This window comes from Excalfactoria chinensis, chromosome Z, assembly GCF_039878825.1.
Source record: "Excalfactoria chinensis isolate bCotChi1 chromosome Z, bCotChi1.hap2, whole genome shotgun sequence".
Lineage (NCBI taxonomy): Eukaryota > Metazoa > Chordata > Aves > Galliformes > Phasianidae > Excalfactoria > Excalfactoria chinensis.
The window spans coordinates 68925790-68946920 of record NC_092857.1 but is presented as its reverse complement, the minus strand read 5'-3'; the positions used below and the strand labels follow the sequence as shown (position 1 = coordinate 68946920).

Sequence of the window (21131 nt, the reverse complement as noted above, 5' to 3'; positions counted from 1 at the left end):
CAGAGCAGCCCTTGTACCACTGCGGGGTGAAGGATACGCAAAGATTTCAATGAGAATAAACTTACGATTAACAACACTCAACCGTGCAGTCAAATGTAATTCTATATGAGGTTGGCCAAAATCCCATGGGGGAGCCCACACTTATTCTGTGGTTAGCCCTGATTTCGTATGTTAATAACAGCTCCATCAAATGTCATTTCCTTTGAGGTGCAGGCTCTGCTTGGCAGGAACTGTGCTTTGACCTATGATGTCTAGGTTACCGATGCTTAAATCACTGTTTTATGACAAGCAAGCAACTATGCTTTACTCTTCAGCTTTTATTTTCGCACTTCATGTCTGTTTGTTCTGTTTTGTTTTCTAAATGCACTCCAATAGGAGCAGCGTAAAACTGAGTGTACCTGTCTGACAGTGCAGTTTGTTCATTACCTGAAAGACAACACTGCCACCGTGTGTTGTTATAGTCTGAATTACCCACAAATTAGGCAGAGAAAACATTTCCTACTTCTTTCACTAAAATCAGGTTCAGTAGGATTTGAAATCATTATTTTATCTTTATTATTATATGGAAACTGAAGGACTAGAGAAGAGGTACCCAGACCCTCAATCCCCCACCAGAACTGCATCCACACACAGTTTTCCCTGTACATATCCCCCCAGGGGATGGGACCATGCAGCCTTCCTCCTCTTGCATGTGGACGCAGATGCTATTGGGCACTGCTAGTACCGTGTTTTGAAAGGCTGCACAAAAGCACAGCAAAAATACACTTCCAAAACACAACACTGTGCATCAGCAAACACCAGAGTACTTTATGGACAGTCAAAATGCTGGTGTTAATGCCTTTCCAGAATACTGGTGTTACACTGGAAGGTTGCTCAATGCCTGTACTGTATGTTTATTTAATTGACAGTTTCTTTAGCACATAGTTCAACATAGGAAAGCCATTACACACCTTATTCTTGTACCTCTTTACTGGCATATAAGGCAGGTTAGAGGCAATGACAGTTTAGGTTAAACAAGAGTTTGCTTTCTCCACGTCTCATTTCTGTGGCCTACATTTAAATAGCAGATGCATATAATAAGCAGGAAATACTATTAGAAATTAATCAGTTAAACTGTGGACACGATTTGCTACCCCCAGCAATAAAAATATGCTTTGTTAGACAACTTGGTTGTATTGAATTCACTTCCTTTTATTGCAGTGACATCCCCATGGTACAAAGTATTAACTGCAATAGTTACATTGAAACATTAGAAAAGCATTTGTGTGTGACAGTTACAGTACAGTATCAAATATTACATCTTCAAACCACGTGGGTCATTACCCACAAACGCTCAAACCTTTAAATTATTTTCAGTTATTCTTAAATATGCAATGTCAGAAAAGCATATAAAAAGAATGTATGTAAAAGGAAACCTAAATACAAATACAGAGTGAGCAAATAAATAATTGATTTTCTCCAGCTATTGCTGTCTTCCTAAACCCATACAAAGAAACCTAACCTATAAAAGTATGAATTTCCATGTGTCAGCGATACTTCAGTTTTCAAGTAATTAACCACAATTGGAACTTAACTAAATTTGGCGTCAAAATCAAAGCAGAAGTAGGAGTGACTGCCACTAACTAACATTTGTTGCTAACAATTACTACTGGCAGTTGAAGTTGTAGTGTAGCAAATAATCTTGAAAGTTGACCTCATGCCTCGTGTTAGTGGACTTCCCAGAGTGCATATGTGAAAAGCATCCTATAGTATTTCACAGACATCACCCTAACTATCCCCGTATGCATATTTAGATATATTTTATATAATTTTATACACATATATGCATGTATACACACACTTCATTTGGTTTCTGTGTTACAGATCACAAGCAATGGTTTCCTGAATGGGCAAAAAACCTTTTAAATAAGTGTACCTGTGCACGATTTTTATTTTAAGATAGCAGCACTAAGTCTATGCCTTACTGTCTGTCTGTTCAAAAGAGCGTAACCCACAAAACAAAAAGAAACGTGGCCATGGTTCCATATACACAATGCGACATTCATATTCCCCAAAAGCCATAGTGAAACCTGCAATTATTCTTGATTCCCACTCCTCGCTTAGAAGGAAGTAGAACTTTTACTGCAAACTGCCATAATTTTTACTGTAAGAAGCCGGGTTCATGCTGGCATCAGTTATCCCACGCTTAGCAGCAACGCGTGCATGTTCCTGTTTAGGCAAAATGATTCAATAGGCTTAAATCCAATTGACAAAAATAATGGAAACAACTTTGCAGTTCACCAAGAAACTGACAGTGTATACAGCACCGTGTAGAATACAAGTAGCTTTTTTTTTAATCTTGAATCATAACTTGAATCTTTACGTTGTCGCACAATGATTAATTGTTCTATTCTTCAAAAGGAACAGTTACGTTTTAACTTGATCTTGTATTTAGCATAACACAACTTTTCTGTGTGTCCTTAAATCAAAGTCGCTGAAGCACTGGTAAACTGATCTATTAGCATGACCAACGCTGATATCAAAAGCTTGTGAAATGTTTTTAGGCAATCCTTTCTATCCAAAATAGATAGCAATTTAAAAAGCAGTTCACGTTACTAACCTCCATATAAAGGCCCAAGTGTAATTTCTTGTGTAGGTGTTCATATAGTAGACTAAAACATGAAGTTCAAAATAGAAAATGAGAGGGCACACAAGATTGGCAGTTTCTTGATTGAACATAGAAAATGTATAAAGTAGAATGCATGGAAAAAATCTAACCTGGCAGATGATCAAACCTGAGTATATTTTAATAAGACTAGGTATATTTTCTGACATGCGAATGAATTGACTAAAAACATCTCCCCTAGTAACTCGTGGTCCTTTTAACCATTTAATAGAGAAATGTGAGACAGCTTTAGCTTTTGCTTTTTTTTTCTTTTCTGGATAGTGAGATTCCACATAGTGCTTACTGTTTTCTGTTAGATAGAATCACGTTGCTCATATTATCCCCACTTAAGTTGTTTTGTTTCAAGATAAGTTCTAAGTGACACCAAAACATCGATAGGCCAGGAACTAGGACAGGTCTGTTCTTCCAATTTTAAGATGAATGGCCTTAGTCTGTAAGATGAATTGTTTCATACTAGAACTACAGATTTATACAGCATCCTTCACCACCACCGCTAGCTAATTTCATAGCTGTGTATATCAGACTAACACCAAAAAAGACCACAATGTCGGATTCGAGAAATAGGATCCTCTCTGACAGGACAACTTTATTTAGAAACATAACTAAATTTTGTAACAGTTAAAATCAAACGAGGTCCAGACAACATCAAGGATTTGTCTTTGTTCAACTGACCTGCCTCAATTCTCACATTTCTTTAGAATCTAACAGATATAATAATAATTAAAAAAAAAAATAATAGAAATCAACAAAACCTTCTGACAATAGAAAACATACAGTACTAATAACTAATAACTCAATGGAAGACTAAAAAGCAGCATTCATTTTTACTGTAATATGGAAGAGACTAAAAAATAAAAGTCTGATCTAAAGTCTTAGTTGAAGGCAGATTTTGACATTCTATATAAATTTACAAAGTAGGATGTATGGATGAGATTTGGTTAATTTCAGAAGGCACCTCAAGGCTAAAAGGCTTTTATAAATCTATAATCCTTTCGTTGATTAAAAATAAAACACTTTTATTGCTGCTATTCAAATAGCAAACAAAAAGCTTGCCTTGTTCTTCAGTCTAACAAGGAATCCTCCCCCATTAAGCAAGATTAAATTACAGAAAATATAGAATAAAACTGAAGATGTTACAACTTTAGAAATACATTGACTTTCCTTGTGTGCTTTCAAGTCAGTGAAATAGTGAAAGAAGAGTCACTTTTTGCCTTTGTGATGTTAATAATCTATAGACCACGTCAGTCACTCTTCCCAGGGCACTTAAGTACCATGTCCTTACAGCTGTTTCGCATGCAGTGTTCTTAGGAGTAGAAGGTAAGGACGCTCTGATGATTCCCACGAACAAGAAGAATTGGTGGCAGATCTTTTGAAAGAGCTTCTAACCAGGCCATGTACAGTGCACTAGAAACTGCACCTTTTCGTGCAACTGGCAGACTCCTAAAGTTCACATTAGGGAAAAAACAAACAAACCAAAACAACACATTTAATCATATGACAACGAAAGTACAATTCTGCACAGAGGGAGACATTAGGACAAATTTCCTGACCTTTCTGGTTTTTGCTTTTTTTCCCCTCAGAATTCAGTTAGTAAGCTGAAGAGCCTGTTACCTTAACCAACAACAGGCTCTATCCACACCTCACTTTTGGCCTTCTACCATTATTCAATATTCAAGCAGCTTAATGAGAAATTCTTATTTTGGAGATCTTATTACTACTCCGGATTTTAATATCTGAAAAAGCATTTTTTTCCCCCTCCTATGATCAACCCCACATTGATGTAGTCATTCAAAAGCATCCATACTATTTTCCTTCAAAAAACTACTTTAAGTCTATTTGCCCTGTTCTAATTTTATCTTAACATGGTACCACAAGCAGTCTAACCAAGGACAAGTATTAGAATGAGCATCACCAAAACAAAACATCATCAATGGGGATTCCCCACTAAGGGGCACTGAGACAGTCATTTGCCATCTGGACAATCTCTCCAGAGAGGTTTGCTGTCTACCTGGGGACCACGTTCGTGATATCAAGCAGCTACCTGGTACAATAAAGCCAGAGAACTACTACCCACTCCTACTTTTTCAAAGTGGGTCACATCAGGCTGCAACAAGGATATTAATATTAGAAGGGATTTTATGGCCCTTGGAAAGATTCTGAAGGAATAAGGAGCACAGATAGTGTTCTCCTCTGTCATTCCAGCTAGAGACTGGACCCAGGTAGGAGGAGGCAAATGGACCGTGTGAATGAACAGCTGAGCAGATGGTGCCATTCTGATGGCTTTGGATTCCATGTTCTTGGACACCTTCCAGAGTCTGGGCATGCTGACAATGGATGGGACAAAACTGGCCAGGTAGGGCAATAGTGTTCTGGGCTGCAAGCCGGCTGCACTGACCCACAGAACTGAAACCAGATTTGACAAGGAAGGGGATATACTTCTGTGCAACAGAGAAGGGCCAGGGCACACTGTCACTTTACAAAGCAGCAGGGAAAAAAACCTCAGAATTGTCCCAAAGGAGTCAGGGAGGACTCCTCTAAGAAGGTAGAGCTTTAGTGCCTCTAGACCAACACATATAGCCTGGAAGATAAGCAGGATAATCAAGGTGCAGTTAGAAAACTCTGACTGCCACAGAAACATAGTGGGACAAACTATACAATGCTGTACTGAGGCTTACAAATGCTTTTTTAGAAGCGACAGGCAGGGCATAGCAGGCAGAAGAGTTGCTATCTATGTTAAGAAGTGGATAGAATGCAGACACCTGCCTTTGAGAAACAGCTGTGAACAGGCTGAAAGCTTACGGGTTAGAATTAGGGACCAGATCAAAACAGACTTCTGATGAGCAGGTCTATTACAGGTTACCCAATCAAGGGAAGCTTGTGGATGTGGTAGTCTTGCTTCAGCTACAAGAAGCATCACATTCACAGGCTCTCATGGTAATGGAGGACTTCAACCATGCAGATATCGGCTGGGAAAGCAATATGGTGAGCTGAAAGCAACCCAGGAGACTCCTGGCATCTGCCAAGGACAGCTTCCAGGTAGGGGACAAACCCACCAGAGGTAAAGCATTCATGGACCTGATGTTCAACAGTGCAAATGACTTCAAAGAAGTCTGCAGAAACCGCGCTCTGAGTTTGTGATCTCTAGGAATACAGGCCTGGCAAAAAGTCGAGTTCAGGACTCTGAACTTCACAAGGCTGACCTGCTGGCTATTCCAGGAATTACGGGATGAAATCTCCTGAAATCTCTCCTAGGGACAAAGGAACAATAGAACTGGCAAGTCTTTAAAAATGACTTTCTGAGGGTACATGAGTTTTCCATTCCTATAAGTTATAAATCAAGCAGAAGAATCAGGATGTCAGAATGGGTGGTACAACAGGGACCTTCTTGTTAAACAGATGAGAGGGAAATGCACAGGCAGTGAATGCAGAAATGTGGTCTGGGAATAACATAGGGATGGCATTCAGATATGAAGAGATGGGATCAGGAAAGCCAAAGCACAGATGGAATTGAATTTGGCATGGGATGTGAAAATTAATAAGAAGACATTCTACAGGTACAGTGATCAGAAAACAGTGTCCAAGACGAGCATATTCCTCTAATAAATGAGAACTGGAAACAACAGAAATGGAGAAGGGTGAGGTTCTCAATAAGTTGTTTGCATCAGCCTTTTCTGGCAGCCAAGCTTCCCACACCTTTCACGTCCTTCAACCTCTATGCAGGGATTAGGGGAGCAAAATCCCTCCCTCTGCAAGTGAAGAACAAGCTCAAGATCACCTGATGACTAAACACGTATAAGTCTATCAAGGCTCCATGACATGCACCCCCAGAGTCCTTCAATGATGGAGTGACTGCATCAGAGGAGAAGGGAAGAATAACTTGGATATAAATGGTGCATTGTTCAGTGGACAAGGAATTAATTGGATGGTTACAGCCAGATGGCCGTGGTCAGTGGCTCAGTGTCCAGGTGGAGGCTAATCACAAGTGGTGTTTCCCAGGGATCCTTCTTGGGACTGGTGCTCTTTAATGCATTTATCAATAACACAGTGGGACTGAGTGTGCCCACTGCAAGTCTGTAGGTGACAGCAGCATGAGCAGTGCAGTTGTTGATACAATAGAAGGAAAGGATGCCATTCAAAGGGACCTAGAGAAGCCTGGAAAGTGAACTTGAGATTCAGAAAGGCCAAGTACAAGGTACTGCACTTGGCTGGGACAATCCCAGATGTGAGTACAGACTGGGAGAGGAACTCATTGAGAACAGCCCTACAGAGAAAGACTTGGGAGTTTTGGAAGACAAAAGGCTTACCATTTTTGCAATCTAGCTCCATCATTCTAAAGTGCTCTAAAATATTTCTAGCACTGATATCTTCTTGATTATTTCTACAATTCAATCTTATGCCTTGGTACTTTTCCTGACCTGTATTTACATATATTTATGGTTCATATTAGAGTTCTATATTAATTAGAATAACAGAAAAAAATCATTTACTTACATTACAATTACATTAGCTGTACTTGAATGTTCTTTGAGCAACTCATTTAACCTGATCTGCCGGTAAGTCTGTAAGGAAAACAAAATTTGTTAGGAAGAGTTCTTCTGGACACTACAAAAACGCTCATTCACTTCAAAAAAGTGACAGACAGTAACAATTAGTTGGTACAAATTATTTTAGAAAGCATGCACTTCTTGCTTAGTTTGGCAACTTTTTCCACTTTCTTTAAATATCTTTGATTCCAAGGCTTAGGTTGAGAAAAGCTTAAAATCTGCAAATAAAACAAGTACCATGAAAGCCAACTTCAATAGAGTTTTTCTACTAAAAGTACCGTAGAATCACAGAATTACTCAGGTAGGAAAAGACCTCAAAGATCATCAAGTCCAACCGCAGCCTAACCACAGTACCCTAACTCTAACAACCCTCTGCTAAATCATATCTCTGAGCACCACATCCAAATGGCTCTTAAACACATCCAGGGACGGTGACTCAACCACCTCCCTGGGGAGCCAGTTCCAGTATTTAACTACCCTTTCTGTAAAGAAGTGTTTCCTAATGTCCAACCTAAATTTACATTGGCACAACTTGAGGCCATTTCCCCTCATTCTGTCACCTGTCATCAGTGAGAAGAGACCAGCTCCACTCCCACTATAAGCACCCTTCAGGTACTGGAAGAGAGCGATAAGGTCTCCCCCTCAGCCTCTTTTTCCCCAGACTAAACAGCCCCAGCTTTCTCAGCCTCTCCTCATAGGGCTGATTTTCCAAGCCCTTCACGAGCCTCATTGCCCTTCTCTGGACCTGCTCCAGTACCTCCACCAGTACCTCCATGTATTTTTTTGTACTGAGGTGCCCAAAACTGAGCACAGTACTCAAGGTGCAGCCTCACCAATGCCGAGTACAGGGGAAGGATGACTTCTCTATTCCTGCTCACTACACTGTTCTTGATACAAGGCAGGATGCCATTAGCGTTCTTGGCCACCTGGGGACACTGCTGGCTCATATTCAGATGACTGTCCATCAGCTGAATCATTCTCCAATGCTTGTGGAAGCAAGAGCCCTTATGCCCTCAAGGTTTGTACAAGGTATCTCGTACACTCAGAGCGTTCCTGAAGTGATCCTGATCTTTAGGAATGGACTTCTTTTTTTAATCAGTCTGTCCTTTCCTAACACCTTCTGCTGAAGATGTTCCTCCCATTCCTCCTATCGTCAAATTCTTTTGTAGCTTGTACTTACATCTGCAGGTCTCTTTCCTGTCAACTGCCTTGCAATAAACATTCAGTTTTAGCTACTCATAGTTTTGCTGCTTTCAGCTCAGTTTAAGACTCTTCCTTGCCTGCTAGCTGCAGTAACAAATAAGCTATCAGGAGGAAATGAATACGTTACTGCTATGATCATATCGAAAAGGTTTTGTGGATAAGATACGACAGACAGCAAAGCATCTGTAAGAAAACTACTAAATGTTTTCCACAAATATCTTCATAATATGCAGTTACTACACCCTGCCATAAGCTGCCAGTCAACCTGTATCTACATGTTGTTTAAGTCCTTGCTATTTACACTTGCAATGCAGCATGACCTATCTATAATTCCTATTTATTCTTTATTGCAAATCCTCGGAGAAGCTGAAAAAATTCAGGAAGCAGAAAATAAAATTAAGGGTGGAATATCTTTTAAAAACCTCCAAATGTTGAAATTTTACTCAGTCTTTCTTTAGATTCTTGTCTATATCTGCATTCTATTATAGGATGCAGCTTAAGTCTCCTCCACAGAAGCTCTGGAAAAGGATTCTCTGTGGAGTGTGCAATGCACAACCCCTTGAGAAAAACATCACATCCTTCAAACATCCGCTAAAACCACAACTAGGTAATAGTGTATTTTGTTTTGTTTTTTTAAATAATGAAGCACTGAAGGGTAGATGTGGCTCAACTAAAAAAAAAAAAACAACAAAAAAACAAACAACAGTTTAGGCCCACAATCATAAAAGGCACCATTATATCTTTTTGATACAAGTGATTCCCCCCATTGGACTGCGATGCTTTCTACTAGTTATTCATTAAAGCAGCTACAGAAAATACAAAAAAGCAATAATAAGCTTGATGGCACCACGGGCACAAATATAGCAGAAGAGAAGTTTTACAGTGTTTAATACAACATGCTGAAGAATACAGAACCTTTGTTTTATAAAGCTCAAGTTCATTATCTGTTATCCTCCATGGTTCATCCTCCTTCATTTTATCTGCAACTTCTTGCTCTTTATCATCTTCATGAAGTCTGAAAGGCTCTATCATTTCTTCAAAAGCTGCAATACTGTAACAATCAAATGAACAGTCATTAAAAATGGACATGGCACCACTCCATATGTCAACAATGACTTTCACACTACTAGAAATTAAGCTTTACTGACGTATAAAAACTGAGCAAACTTCCTGCACTTGTAACACTGAGTCAGCTACTTACATACACCATAATAAAGGTAAAGGCAGATATTGCAATTTAACATCCATTAGTTACTTTCACTGTTTTCTGTGAGTAAATATAGTTCTAGACAGTTTATATAGTTCTAGACAGTTTAAAAGAAACCAATAACTTTAGCTAAAGTATTTTACTATAGTTGTTTCAAAGCTCATGACTAGTTACTGTACATTTTCTAAGCTAGAATAGTTTCATCCAAATTAAGTTTGAAAGAGGAATTTACAGGTCACAGACCAAAAAAAGCCCTGAATGACTATCAGGTCTCATACTAGCATCATTAGGACTTCAGCTTTGATTTCATTCTGCTCTTTTAATCTTTCCATAACAGCCTACGAGTGGCATTCAAATGCCACTCAAATGCAAATATTTGCATTCAAATGCAAATAGGCAGAGCAATTGCATTTCCTCTTTGTTAGTTTCTATTTTTCAAGAATATGAGCTGTTATTTTGAAACTACTTGAATGTTATATCAACAGCTTTAAAAGAAAACCTTCAGAAAACCAGAAGGATATTGATTTTTGCTCAAAGCAACTTACTGTAATGCTATAATCCTCTTCAGTATCTTTATTTACCTGGATGAGGGCATTGAGTGCACCCTCAGGAAGTTCGCAGATGACACTAAATTGGCTGGGAGTGTGGACCTGCCTGGGGGTAGCGAGGCCCTACAGAGGGATCTAGACAGGCTGGAGAGCTGGGCTGAAGCCAATGGGATGAGGTTCAACAAGACCAAATGCCGAGTCCTGCACTTCGGCCACAACAACCCCAGGCAGCGCTATAGGCTTGGGGCGGAGTGGCTGGAGGACTGTGTGGTGGAAATGGACCTGGGGGTACTGATTGATGCTCGGCTGAACATGAGCCGACAGTGTGCCCGGGTGGCCAAGAAGGCCAACGGCATCCTAGTGTGTATCAGGAATGGTGTGGTAAGCAGGACTAAGGAAGTCATCCTGCCCCTGTACTCGGCATTGGTGAGGCCTCACCTCGAGTACTGTGTCCAGTTTTGGGCACCTCAGCACAAGAAAGATATGGAAGTACTGGAGCAGGTCCAGAGAAGGGCAATGAGGCTTGTGAAGGACTTGGAGAATCAGCCCTACGAGGAGAGGCTAAGGAAGCTGGGGCTGTTTAGTCTGGGGAAAAGGAGGCTGAGGGGAGACCTTATTGCCGTCTTCCAGTACCTGAAAGGTTCTTACAGCGAGAGTGGGGCAGGTCTCTTCTCACTAGTGACAAGTGACAGGACGAGGGGAAATGGCCTCAAGTTACGCCAGGGCAAGTTTAGGTTGGATATTAGGAAGAACTTCTTTACAGAAAGGGTAGTTAGGTACTGGAATGGGCTCCCCAGGGAGGTGGCTGAATCGCCATCCCTGGATGTGTTTAAGAGCCATTTGGATGTGGTACTCAGGGATATGATTTAGCAGAGGTTTGTTAGAGTTAGGGCACTGGTTAGGCTGCGGTTGGACTTGATGATCTTCAAAGTCTTTTCCAACCTGGGTAATTCTATGATTCTATAATGAGATCGAAACTATTGTGATAATGCAGGGTGGCAAAGTCTTTGACTACAGCAAATGAGAATGAGCCCAAATGCAGCAGCCACAGATGCAGAAACGAAGGAAAAGGGCTGCTTACCTTTGAAGGTTTCAGATAGGTAGGGATCTCCTGGGAGAAATACCCTCTTCCCTTCACTGCCAGCCCTTAAATGAGGTCTGGGAAGGGGTGGATCCTGGCTCCACCCCTTCCAGTTACTCAGGTGCATTGCATTCACCTGAGCTTCCTTGGGTTGGCCCTGCCTTCCCACCAGGTGCTCAATCACTGATTCAGGCTGTGGCTCAGCATTTCCACTACACTTGCCCTATTTTCTCTACCCATGTTATGAAACTTCAACACTAAAGTAGGGCTGCTGCATGTTATGAAATGCAACTCATCTTTGAATAACCCCATGTTATGAGATGAGAGGTAGGAACAGCAATGAAAAATTTGGCAGAGGACACTGAAAATTATGCGTTACATCCAATGAAATAAAGAATTTCAATATATATATATTTTTATAAAGAACTCAAGCACCATACACCTTCTATGATTGAAAATTACAGTACAGAAAGTTCAAAATCACTATTTATGATATTTTGTAATATCAGAATGTACTTACACCTAAGCATCCATGCAGTTACACTGGAACTCAACCCCCATTAACGGTATTCTACTACCTCTAATGTTTTCAATACTATATAAATATTCTTTCTACTTAATTTACAGCTACTGTTAGCTCAAATTGGATGTCTTAATAAGCTCTTGGATTTATTGTGGAGAACATTCTCAAAGAGAGGGGAAAAATGATTTCAGAAGAAAGAGCTCATTAAGCACTCCTATGAAATAGAAATATTTGTATGAAATTCTACAGTCTCAACTTTTATACATAAATGAGCACTATCTCTTAGTTCGTACATTTCACAGTAGTGGAATCCCAAGAATCAAGACAACAAGCATATCGGAGCGCTAGCAGTGCTCTGTCATTTTAGATACTTGATATACTCCACATCATCTGTATTTTTTTTTAACTTGAAAATCAGTTATCACATACACGATTAGGTAACTTACAAGTTCAAGCTAATCTAAAATTAAAAACGGAAAAACAGATCAGACTATCTGAAGTTTCATTACGTTTAACTAAGCACGCAAATATGACTAACTGGCATTTTTACAAGCATTTCTCTTTTTAAAGAAGATTTTGCCAGGTTTTAAGCAACCGGACAGCTTTAAGTTTAACATGACAATTTAAGTGCTAGAGATCTGAAAAAATAAGAAATTGAGTTTTCTCAGATGCAAGAGTTTTTGCTTAGTTTACTACCTAGATTTCTGTGAGAAATCACACTGCCTTCTTCATCACATTTATTATGTTGGAAATAACTGTATTCTATTCATGAAACAGACTAAGAATTCAAAAACGAGCTGGATTTTTCTGAGACTTACTTTTCTTTCTTTGGCTTAGTATTAATATCACCAAGAACCATAATGTCTGAGAAGTCTATCCGAAACTTGCTGAGCAGGGTAGCCATCCTGTATTAAAAAAAAAAACAACAAACCTTAATGCACGTTCAGATTTTTCCCCCAGGGTAAACAGGTAAGTATGTGGTAATAAAAACTTTCTTTCTTTTTTTTTTTTTCAAAAAGGCAACTTAAGTGTGAAATTATCTGACTAGTATTGCTATAAAGCTGGCATACTGCTAAGAATTAACAACAAACATTAACTTTTAAAATATAAGATCTTTTCCCTTGAAGTCTTCCTTCAAGCTCTCCCAAACAGTTCTTCGCTTAGAAACCAGAGAAAAATGTTACTGTTAGACTGCTGCAAAATGAACATCTAATTTGGAAGTAACTTGCCCAACACTATTTAATTGCAATGGAACACTTTTCTGAAGAGGAAGAGAATATGGTTCTCTGATAAAGAACAACTAAAAAAGCTACTAAGAAGAGTCTCACTTGTTCTCCTAGCATTTGAAATGAAAATTTTGAAGGTAAACTTACGCTCTTCTGTCATGATCAATCCTGTTTATTTTTCCACCAATGAACACTCTTATCTTACACTCTTTCCATTTTTTCTTGGTTGTAATAAGATAAGGAATCAACAGTGTCAAACCTGCATTTTGATCAGAATTTAGGAATGGGTCAGAAAATACAGAAAGAGAAGAATTTAACAGCAGCTTGTATATGTACCATCTGAAAAGTATTTATTAAGAATTAGTTTCAAATCACTTCACCTTAGTAATTCTTTTCAGCAGTTTTAAAATATAAAGTACATTACCTCCATCATCGAAGAGCCACCAGACATCAATATTGCTTTTGCCCTGTTTCTTCTGAAACTGACTACTAGCATCAAGAAGTCTTTGGTCAGCCACATTTAAAGGAGAAGATGAGCTCTTCAAATCTGGAGGGAAACAAACCACACAAACATTCATTTTAAAGTGTTTTAGTTAATAATATTAAAATTGTGCATTTGGTTTCTGAGATTTTGCAGGCTCCCTGCATTTTCACTTAAACCATTATTCCCCAGACTCCAAATTTGAACAGAATGGATAGAAACTGCTACATTTAGGGAGCCTGGAAAACTGTAAGCTCAGTAGTTAAAATTTAAACCTCTTAATCATTTAGCAGACATTTGATAAAGGATTGCAAGATCTTGATATACTCATTTGCCTGTACGACTACATTTCATACATACTTCAGGACTTTAAGCAACTTGTTGCTACCTCTGGCATATAACAGTATCTACATGAATTTCAGGGAAATACTAATGTACAAGGAAATACCAACTCTTCATAGATTATCCCAAGTTGGAAAGGACTCACAAACCCTGGCTCCACATATGACCACCCAAACACAAGGTCCTTTAGCTGCAGTTGCTCAGGGCTATTCCCACCACCCTCTGGTGCACACCCTTTTCCTGACCTCCAGCTGCCTCTCCTTCCCCTGACACAGCCCCATGCCATTCCCTTGGGCACTGATCTTTCCTCAAATTCTTCTTCCTTCAAGTAGACAAGAGAAAGGCTAGTTCTAAACATCAAAATCACCTGCAAAAGTAATTTCATGTTTGCTAGGCTCTGAAGCACAAAACAGGTTATTTTCTGCAATGATGTCACTGGATTTACTGAGAAGACAACAACACCGGCTTTTTTCAATTACATTAATACATGAAAATATATTTTAAAGTAACTATTTGAAAGATAGACAAATTAACTCCCTCACCTTAGATAAGAGTCTAGTTTTAACAAGAACTGGGAGTTAGTCTGGAATTTAGAGCACATCTGTAACTGACTTAGTGTTCTACTTTACTGCTTACTGGGAGTTTCTCCGAACTGCCATCTTGTGGTTTAATGTGTAATCTCACATTATGCTATTCATAAACAAGGGTTTCTAGATGTTGAAATTATAAAGGAAACACAAAATAGGATAAGATGCTTTTTAGGTAAGGCAAAAAAAACCAACAAAAAAAACAACAACAACAAAAAAGAACCTCACACACAAAACACATGTGCTTAATTCCCAAAAAAGTCTGAAATAAACTAGGTGAAAATTCCCCTCTGAAAACGCTGTTTATCTGAATGACTACTCCACATTATTTCAGATGTTAATCTCACAGATTGGCTACACTATCCTTTGCTTTACAAACTACTGAACAACTCAAATAAAGCAACAATTACAGCTTTAGAAGATGACTGAACAGACCAACTAGGCACTTCCACTACATCATTAAAACATCCACTGTACCTAAATCAAGTTGACTCCAGCAAATACCTAAGACATGAATAACTTAGCAGGCTCCTGAACACACCTAATCCCCACAGATGAAGAAACAAACTGAGCTTGCATATTTTCTTGTCTTTCAAATATATGTGTAAGATGGAGTACAAAAGGAAAATTGAAATTAACAATGTGAAAGTATGATTTAACAAAAAGGTGAAAAATGCCTGCCTTTTTTCAACAGTGGTTGTGTTGGAGTCTTTCCATCCTCGTCCTCCTCTGGAAGATTTTTAAAGATACAAAATAAAAAGGTTAATATCCTCTGTGATGTTAATGAAAACAGTACAAGTGTATAAAAAAAAAAAAAAACAAAGGAAAAGAAAAGAAAAATGAAAATGAAATGGACTTTCATACAAAGAAAACCACACGAGTTTGGTCTACCACGTCCTGAGAATAATTTGTATTTGAACACAATAGCAGCTTAATCATATTTCTCAATAGTTAAGTCAATCCTAAGTTTTACTTGCAAAAGAAGAGGAAAGTTGGTTATTGTCATGTCAATTATCCCAGATGATTTGTTAGTTAACATGAAGATCATAATATACTCAAGCCTGAGGTGAAAACCACCATCATGAATTCACCAGCCTTAAAAATCACACCTCTAACAAACAGCTGTGAGGCCCGATTCCCAAACAATTTTTATTGGCACTCAATCTCATTAACTAAGAAACAAAAAAGGCGTTGCTGGCCTTAGGCCATCATCATTTTTATTTAGATCATAAAAATATGACTTACATACTTGTAGTAAGCAAAATATTTGAGCTATTAGATATCGGCACCCCAAAAAGAATGACAGTTTCTCTATTTCACAGATAAAACAAAAACATCAGAAGGAGAGAGGGACTGAAGAGGAAACAAGAGAAAGAACGAGAACTCAAATTTCACTGCTAACTAGCAGTTAGCTACTTTAACTAGTTACCTCTATGTAGAGCAGCAGTTCTCTCACTAGATGATGGCACAAAAGCTACAGAAGTGTCTGTCTCAGCCTTCTTGCTATAATCCACCTTTACTATCACATCCTTGGAACATGGAGATTTCTCTTGGGATGACAGTAACTCTTCTTTGGGAAAGCAAAGAAATGCATTATAAATCATTGACTTGTCCCACATAGTATAAGATGGAGGTCTGTGACTATAACGAGATGGTTTTCATTTAGCTACACAGCTCAGTTCCACTGCCCCTGTCATGCTATGGCAAAGGGGGGAAAAAAACAAAAATAAACCTCCATCACAAATGAACAGTTTCCAAGTATAAAAAAATGCACCTGCTCTGAACAGAGCTTTAATCTCTTCCTACTTCCAAGATTTTGAGCTCTGAATGCGTTACTGAAGGCTAAACGTAAAGCAGATCTACCTAACACTTAAGAAGTACAAATTTCAAGTTTGTGCTCGTCACCATTAATGTGATGGCTTTTTTTTTGGTGTTTTGTGGGTTTTTTTTGTTTTGTTTTTTTCCAAATGTGTAGCAATGTAATGACAGTACCTCTAGCATAAATAGAATTTGAAAGCCGGAGCTAAATATAACTGCTGGCTAGAATATTTCACATTGTGGTTAAGTTTCCCACAAGAGGAAAATCCTCTTAGAAGTACTGGATTTTGGTATCTGTTACCAGCAAGCACAGAAATCCTGACAGTGTAAACATAATATTGACAAGATGTGTTAAACCTGAAACACACCACAAAAGCACTGCATTTTCTGCCATCATATTAATGGAGTTACACTACTGGTTACATCTCACACTGAGATTCTGTTTACAGTCGGAAAGGGAAAAAAATGTATTTAATGAAGCATTTTCCATGCAAAAAAAGATCGTAAATTCTAATTCCAAGTGGAAGTTGATCTTTACACAAGATCCCAAAACAAAAACTTTTTCCAGGCATGGCTCCAGTGGAGCTGTTTGGTAACTGCCAGAGTTAAAGCAAACTCATTGTCTCAGTGGGTACTAATACCTGACATGTCTTGAAACCCAACAGACTGCCGCTGAGGTCTCTAAAGTAGGTAGTAACAGGGGCTACACTGAAGGAGTGAGAGACACGTGACCCATACTACCTGATCAGGCAGCCCACAACTAGAAGAACTCAGTGCCAATTTTGCTCTTCAAAGCATTTCAGAAAGAATATAATTCCTTTGAAAGTAACAGCTTACAAACACAGATAGTTGAAATGCACAGAAAAGCATTTCTATTGCTGAACAAGGGTTATTTTTATTGTACATTTTAGCTTTACTCATTTCAATGGTTTTTATTCTATGAAAAGAGTGGTGTGGGAGTCTTGACTTTCTTCACTTTTTTTTTTTTTTAAATAAACCATCTTTATTTAGTATTTTCAGAAAATGGTTTTAAAAGAGAGTAACAGCTAATAATGACAGGAAACAACATCTTACCTTGCCCCTGAAGGTGAGAAATGTCTAAGCCCTCCTTTAGGCGGATGACAACCACACCATACTGAATGTCAAAGGCATCACTAAACAGAGAGAACAACAAGACAAAACATTTTACCTCTTCTTTCCCAGAAGATCTACTTTACATGTCCCTCTGTAGACAAATATTGATTAAACGTTGCTATTTAAATTCCCAAATCATACATTTGTTACAATTTCAGCTTCAATTCCAAAGGAACAGACAGAAAGGTTATATACTATCTTTGCTCTCTCTCCTATATAGAACAGTGATAAAAGAGTAACAGGTCATTCAAGTTCCACACAGATGATGACAAGATAAACTGGAAAATATAAATGATGCTGGAAAGTGAGACATCAAAGAATGGATTTCTCTTGAGATCTTCCTGACCTGATAGTTATGAACTTCCGAGACATTTAGGTATTAAAGCAATCTATAAAGTTGTTTGTTGTAACGAAAACAGCTACTAGACACTTATTTCCATTGCATCTGAGGGGGAAGAAACTCACTTTTTTAAAGACAGAAAGCTAGAAAAGAAATCTTACTTACTGTAGAAAACAGAGTAACAGTCAGAATTAAAGGCTAAGTAAAATGTAGGACAAAAAGAACGCCCAGAGAATCACTTGACTGGGCAGGTCATGAGAGCTCTCCCAGTACAAGACATTTCAAAGTGAAATAAAGTAAAAAAGCAAACCCAAGTACTAACCAACAACACACCACCAATTTTCCCAATCTATTGTGTACTCCTACTTTTTTTTTTTTAAGGGACTGGAAGTGTGAGTGGGTGTGCTTTTTCCTTTTCTAGTATCTGCCTGTAATCCCTTTCCATCATTCTTTCAAAGGCATAATAAATAAGCGCAAAGCACAGATGGAACAGGTTTAACAGTATGTTAGGAAAACGAGAAAAAACCCTCTATGTAAATGCAAAAAGATCTGTTTTTCTAAATGCTAGCAGTAGCAGTCAATGCTATTTTCAGACAATTGGTCTGCCTTTCAGTACTACCAAAGTACAGTCAGATTTCCTCTCTTCCACCTTTTAGCTACTTTTTACTTTTGGCATCAATGCAATCCACCTACACTAAATATCTTACTTAAAAGAGGGCAAGCTTCAGCCCCACAGTTGATTCATTCCCTCCACTTAGTCTGCACAGGGGAAAAAAAAGTAAGAAAACCCTCACTTTCAAGAGAAAATAGTCTAATGAATTCAGCAGACATATAAGACACTACTTTCTTCACTGAAAACAGGAACAGTTAAATCTCAGACAACTGCCAGAATTCCTTCTGGATGCAGGAGTTATGTGGAAATCTGGTCTGCTGAAGCAATAGAGTTGCTCATATAATTTCTTTATCAGGAAAAAAACCTAGCTTTTCTGTACAGCAGTATAGACAAGTTGATCTGAAAGACAGGAGGAGAGCTTATGCAACAAAGACATTGAAGTATAAGTTCTTTCACTTCTTAAGAAATGTACTGAAATGGAACAAATGCAGCCTCTCTGCATTTTCTACTTACTGGAACAAATTAATGTAGGTTTCAACATCTCTCATGTCACTTTGTCGCCAGTTTTTCTTAAATCCAACAACAAGAGTATTTGGTCTCATTCTACCCAAACCAGCAGCCTAAGGAGAACATAATATATTGTTAAAATCGCATTACTGAAACAAGTAAAGGCTACATTATTTATTTCAAACAGAAAATAAAGCATTGAAAAGTTATTTTTAAGAACTTTACATAATGAAAATACTTCAAAGTGAAAAAACATTTCTGTTTTTTGACACTCAATGTCCCCATTTCCATTGAGAAAAACAAAGAGAGGTGCACCTGCATTAAGTACTGTCCCCCATCCCTCAAATCCTCTGCATGTACTGGTGCATAGAAAGCCTTCATCTTGTTTTTAATTAGCCATCGCTGGTATTTGGCCAGATCAGTTGACAGCTCCTTCATGGCTTGCCTCCGAGGACCCTTTCAAAAGAAGGAAACACGAAGTAGAGTGAACAAGAATCATGAGCACAACTAAAGCCCTGTTTTTGTGCGGTTTTTCTTTTTGTTTGTTTGGTTTTTTTTAAAGCTACTTTACTGCTAGAATCGAAATCAAACTTGTCTGTAACAGGACTGCAATTCTGCCTATGACCGTAAATAAAACATACTGCAAGTCATCTTTTCTTTCAATTTTTTCTTTAGTGACCTCAAATTGCAGCAAAGTTTGAATGGTGATGACACATACATGAATAGATCCTACTCTATTTGAACACCTCAGGATACCACACCTTTTCTTTAAAAAGGAAAGAGACAGTTTAGTTAAAGGAAAAGAACAACAACAACATAATATATCTTTAAAGATAGAATGTACTTACCATATGTACGTGTCCACAGATCATTAAGCCCACATTTTTGGTAAAAGCATGAACAAGATGAAGTAAAGCTGGACGTGCATTTGGAGCACCTGTCATAATTAAGCACTGTGGCCTACAATTGTGAATAAGAGTTGGGAGAAGCAGTTATAACATCGCTTATCTTGAGAGTTTGCATAGTTTAGAAAAGCTTATTCTAAATACTGCTCTCAGAAACACAATCTTCAGTGAGGAGGAACATTATCTATTCTTACAAGACTATGTTAAATTAAGCAGAGATCAATCTTTCACAATTGTCAGCAGATCTATGATCAATTGGTTCTAATAAATAAATAAATTAGCAAAGTCTGAAGTCTGAGAACTTACACATTTAAAAAGATCAGAAACAGACTTTAGAGAAAACTAAGCCAGACAGGTGAATTTCTTCCCCTACTTGTCAGACATTCCCACACTTTCTAGCATGCAATTCTTAAGGCATACAGGAAAACCACCTCACACAATTTTTCCTCTCACTGCTCGCACTGAGAAGGCAAGCAACCGCAAGTGCAGCCCTTCTAGCCATTCCTTCTAATCAATTACAAAGATCAAGTATTTAATCTTATTTTAGAAGGTCTCATTTTTAAGATTCTTTATTTTTAAGATTTTTTTTAAAGATTATTTTTAAGAATCAGTGGAGTTATGTATTTATCACTCCGAAAGCTCCAGGTTTTGGGTTTTTTTTATGTACATATACACATTTTTATTTTATTTTCTTTAATAAACTACATAGGTGAGAAGCCAGTATTGTGACAAAAATATTACTACTAAAGTTCCTGTGCTTACACCTGGCAAGAAGATCAACACCTTCCTCGCAAAACAACTAGTGAAGTTTATAACTCAAAAGGCTACATATTAACTTTCAAACAAAAAAGCTGAAGTACTTCCAATGGAACCTAAAATGCATACTGGCCAGCAGAGCACTCACTCTATCAGCACAAGCAAGAAGTTTTATTTGGCAAGAACTTTCCTATGATGTCTGTTTCTTCAGCCTGCAGTCCAAAATAGATTTGCACCAGAGACAATGCAACACTAATCACAGCAAGGTAACATAAATTACATTATGCCAAATTTGAGATTTGCATTACGACTGAAAATTGCTTCTCTTGACAGCTAAGCAACAACAAATCAGTTTCTGAAGTCAGGCTATTTTGCTGATAACAGTACAACTTAACATCAGAGGAAATACAGTGTTTGTAAATAATCAGCAATTTTAATGCCTATGGATTTCAGGAACAGCTGTTCCATAAAACATTTCCTCAAAGCCTAGTAAGCTTTTTAAATGTTTTTTTTTTTTTTTTTTTTTTTTAAGCATATTTTCTCTGGAATTGCCTACTCCAATGAAGAATAAATAATGCAGGATATTGCCTACTTCAGTCAGCTCTTCCTGGGCTGCTGTCAGTCATGCTGGTTGATAACAAATCAGTTCTG

The 21131-nt window shown here is 38.1% G+C and overlaps 1 protein-coding gene across 2 annotated transcripts in view; it reads right to left on the bottom strand.

The window, feature by feature from the left end:
• Positions 1-1174: 1174 nt before the first annotated feature.
• Positions 1175-21131, bottom strand: part of SLC12A2 (solute carrier family 12 member 2) — a 56262-nt gene continuing 36305 nt past the window's right edge. Inside the window, exons 16-27 of one of the 2 annotated variants that reach the window (XM_072359139.1) lie at positions 19668-19779; positions 19135-19275; positions 18826-18932; positions 17300-17379; positions 15837-15977; positions 15089-15136; positions 13422-13544; positions 13145-13256; positions 12590-12676; positions 9328-9463; positions 7157-7224; positions 1175-4105 (exon numbers count right to left, since the gene is read on the bottom strand). In XM_072359139.1, the coding sequence (XP_072215240.1) occupies positions 3970-4105; positions 7157-7224; positions 9328-9463; positions 12590-12676; positions 13145-13256; positions 13422-13544; positions 15089-15136; positions 15837-15977; positions 17300-17379; positions 18826-18932; positions 19135-19275; positions 19668-19779 (1291 nt within the window). In that variant the 3' untranslated portion in view covers positions 1175-3969. The remainder of the gene's footprint in view (positions 4106-7156; positions 7225-9327; positions 9464-12589; positions 12677-13144; positions 13257-13421; positions 13545-15088; positions 15137-15836; positions 15978-17299; positions 17380-18825; positions 18933-19134; positions 19276-19667; positions 19780-21131) is intronic. The other variant, XM_072359140.1, reaches the window with a different exon arrangement.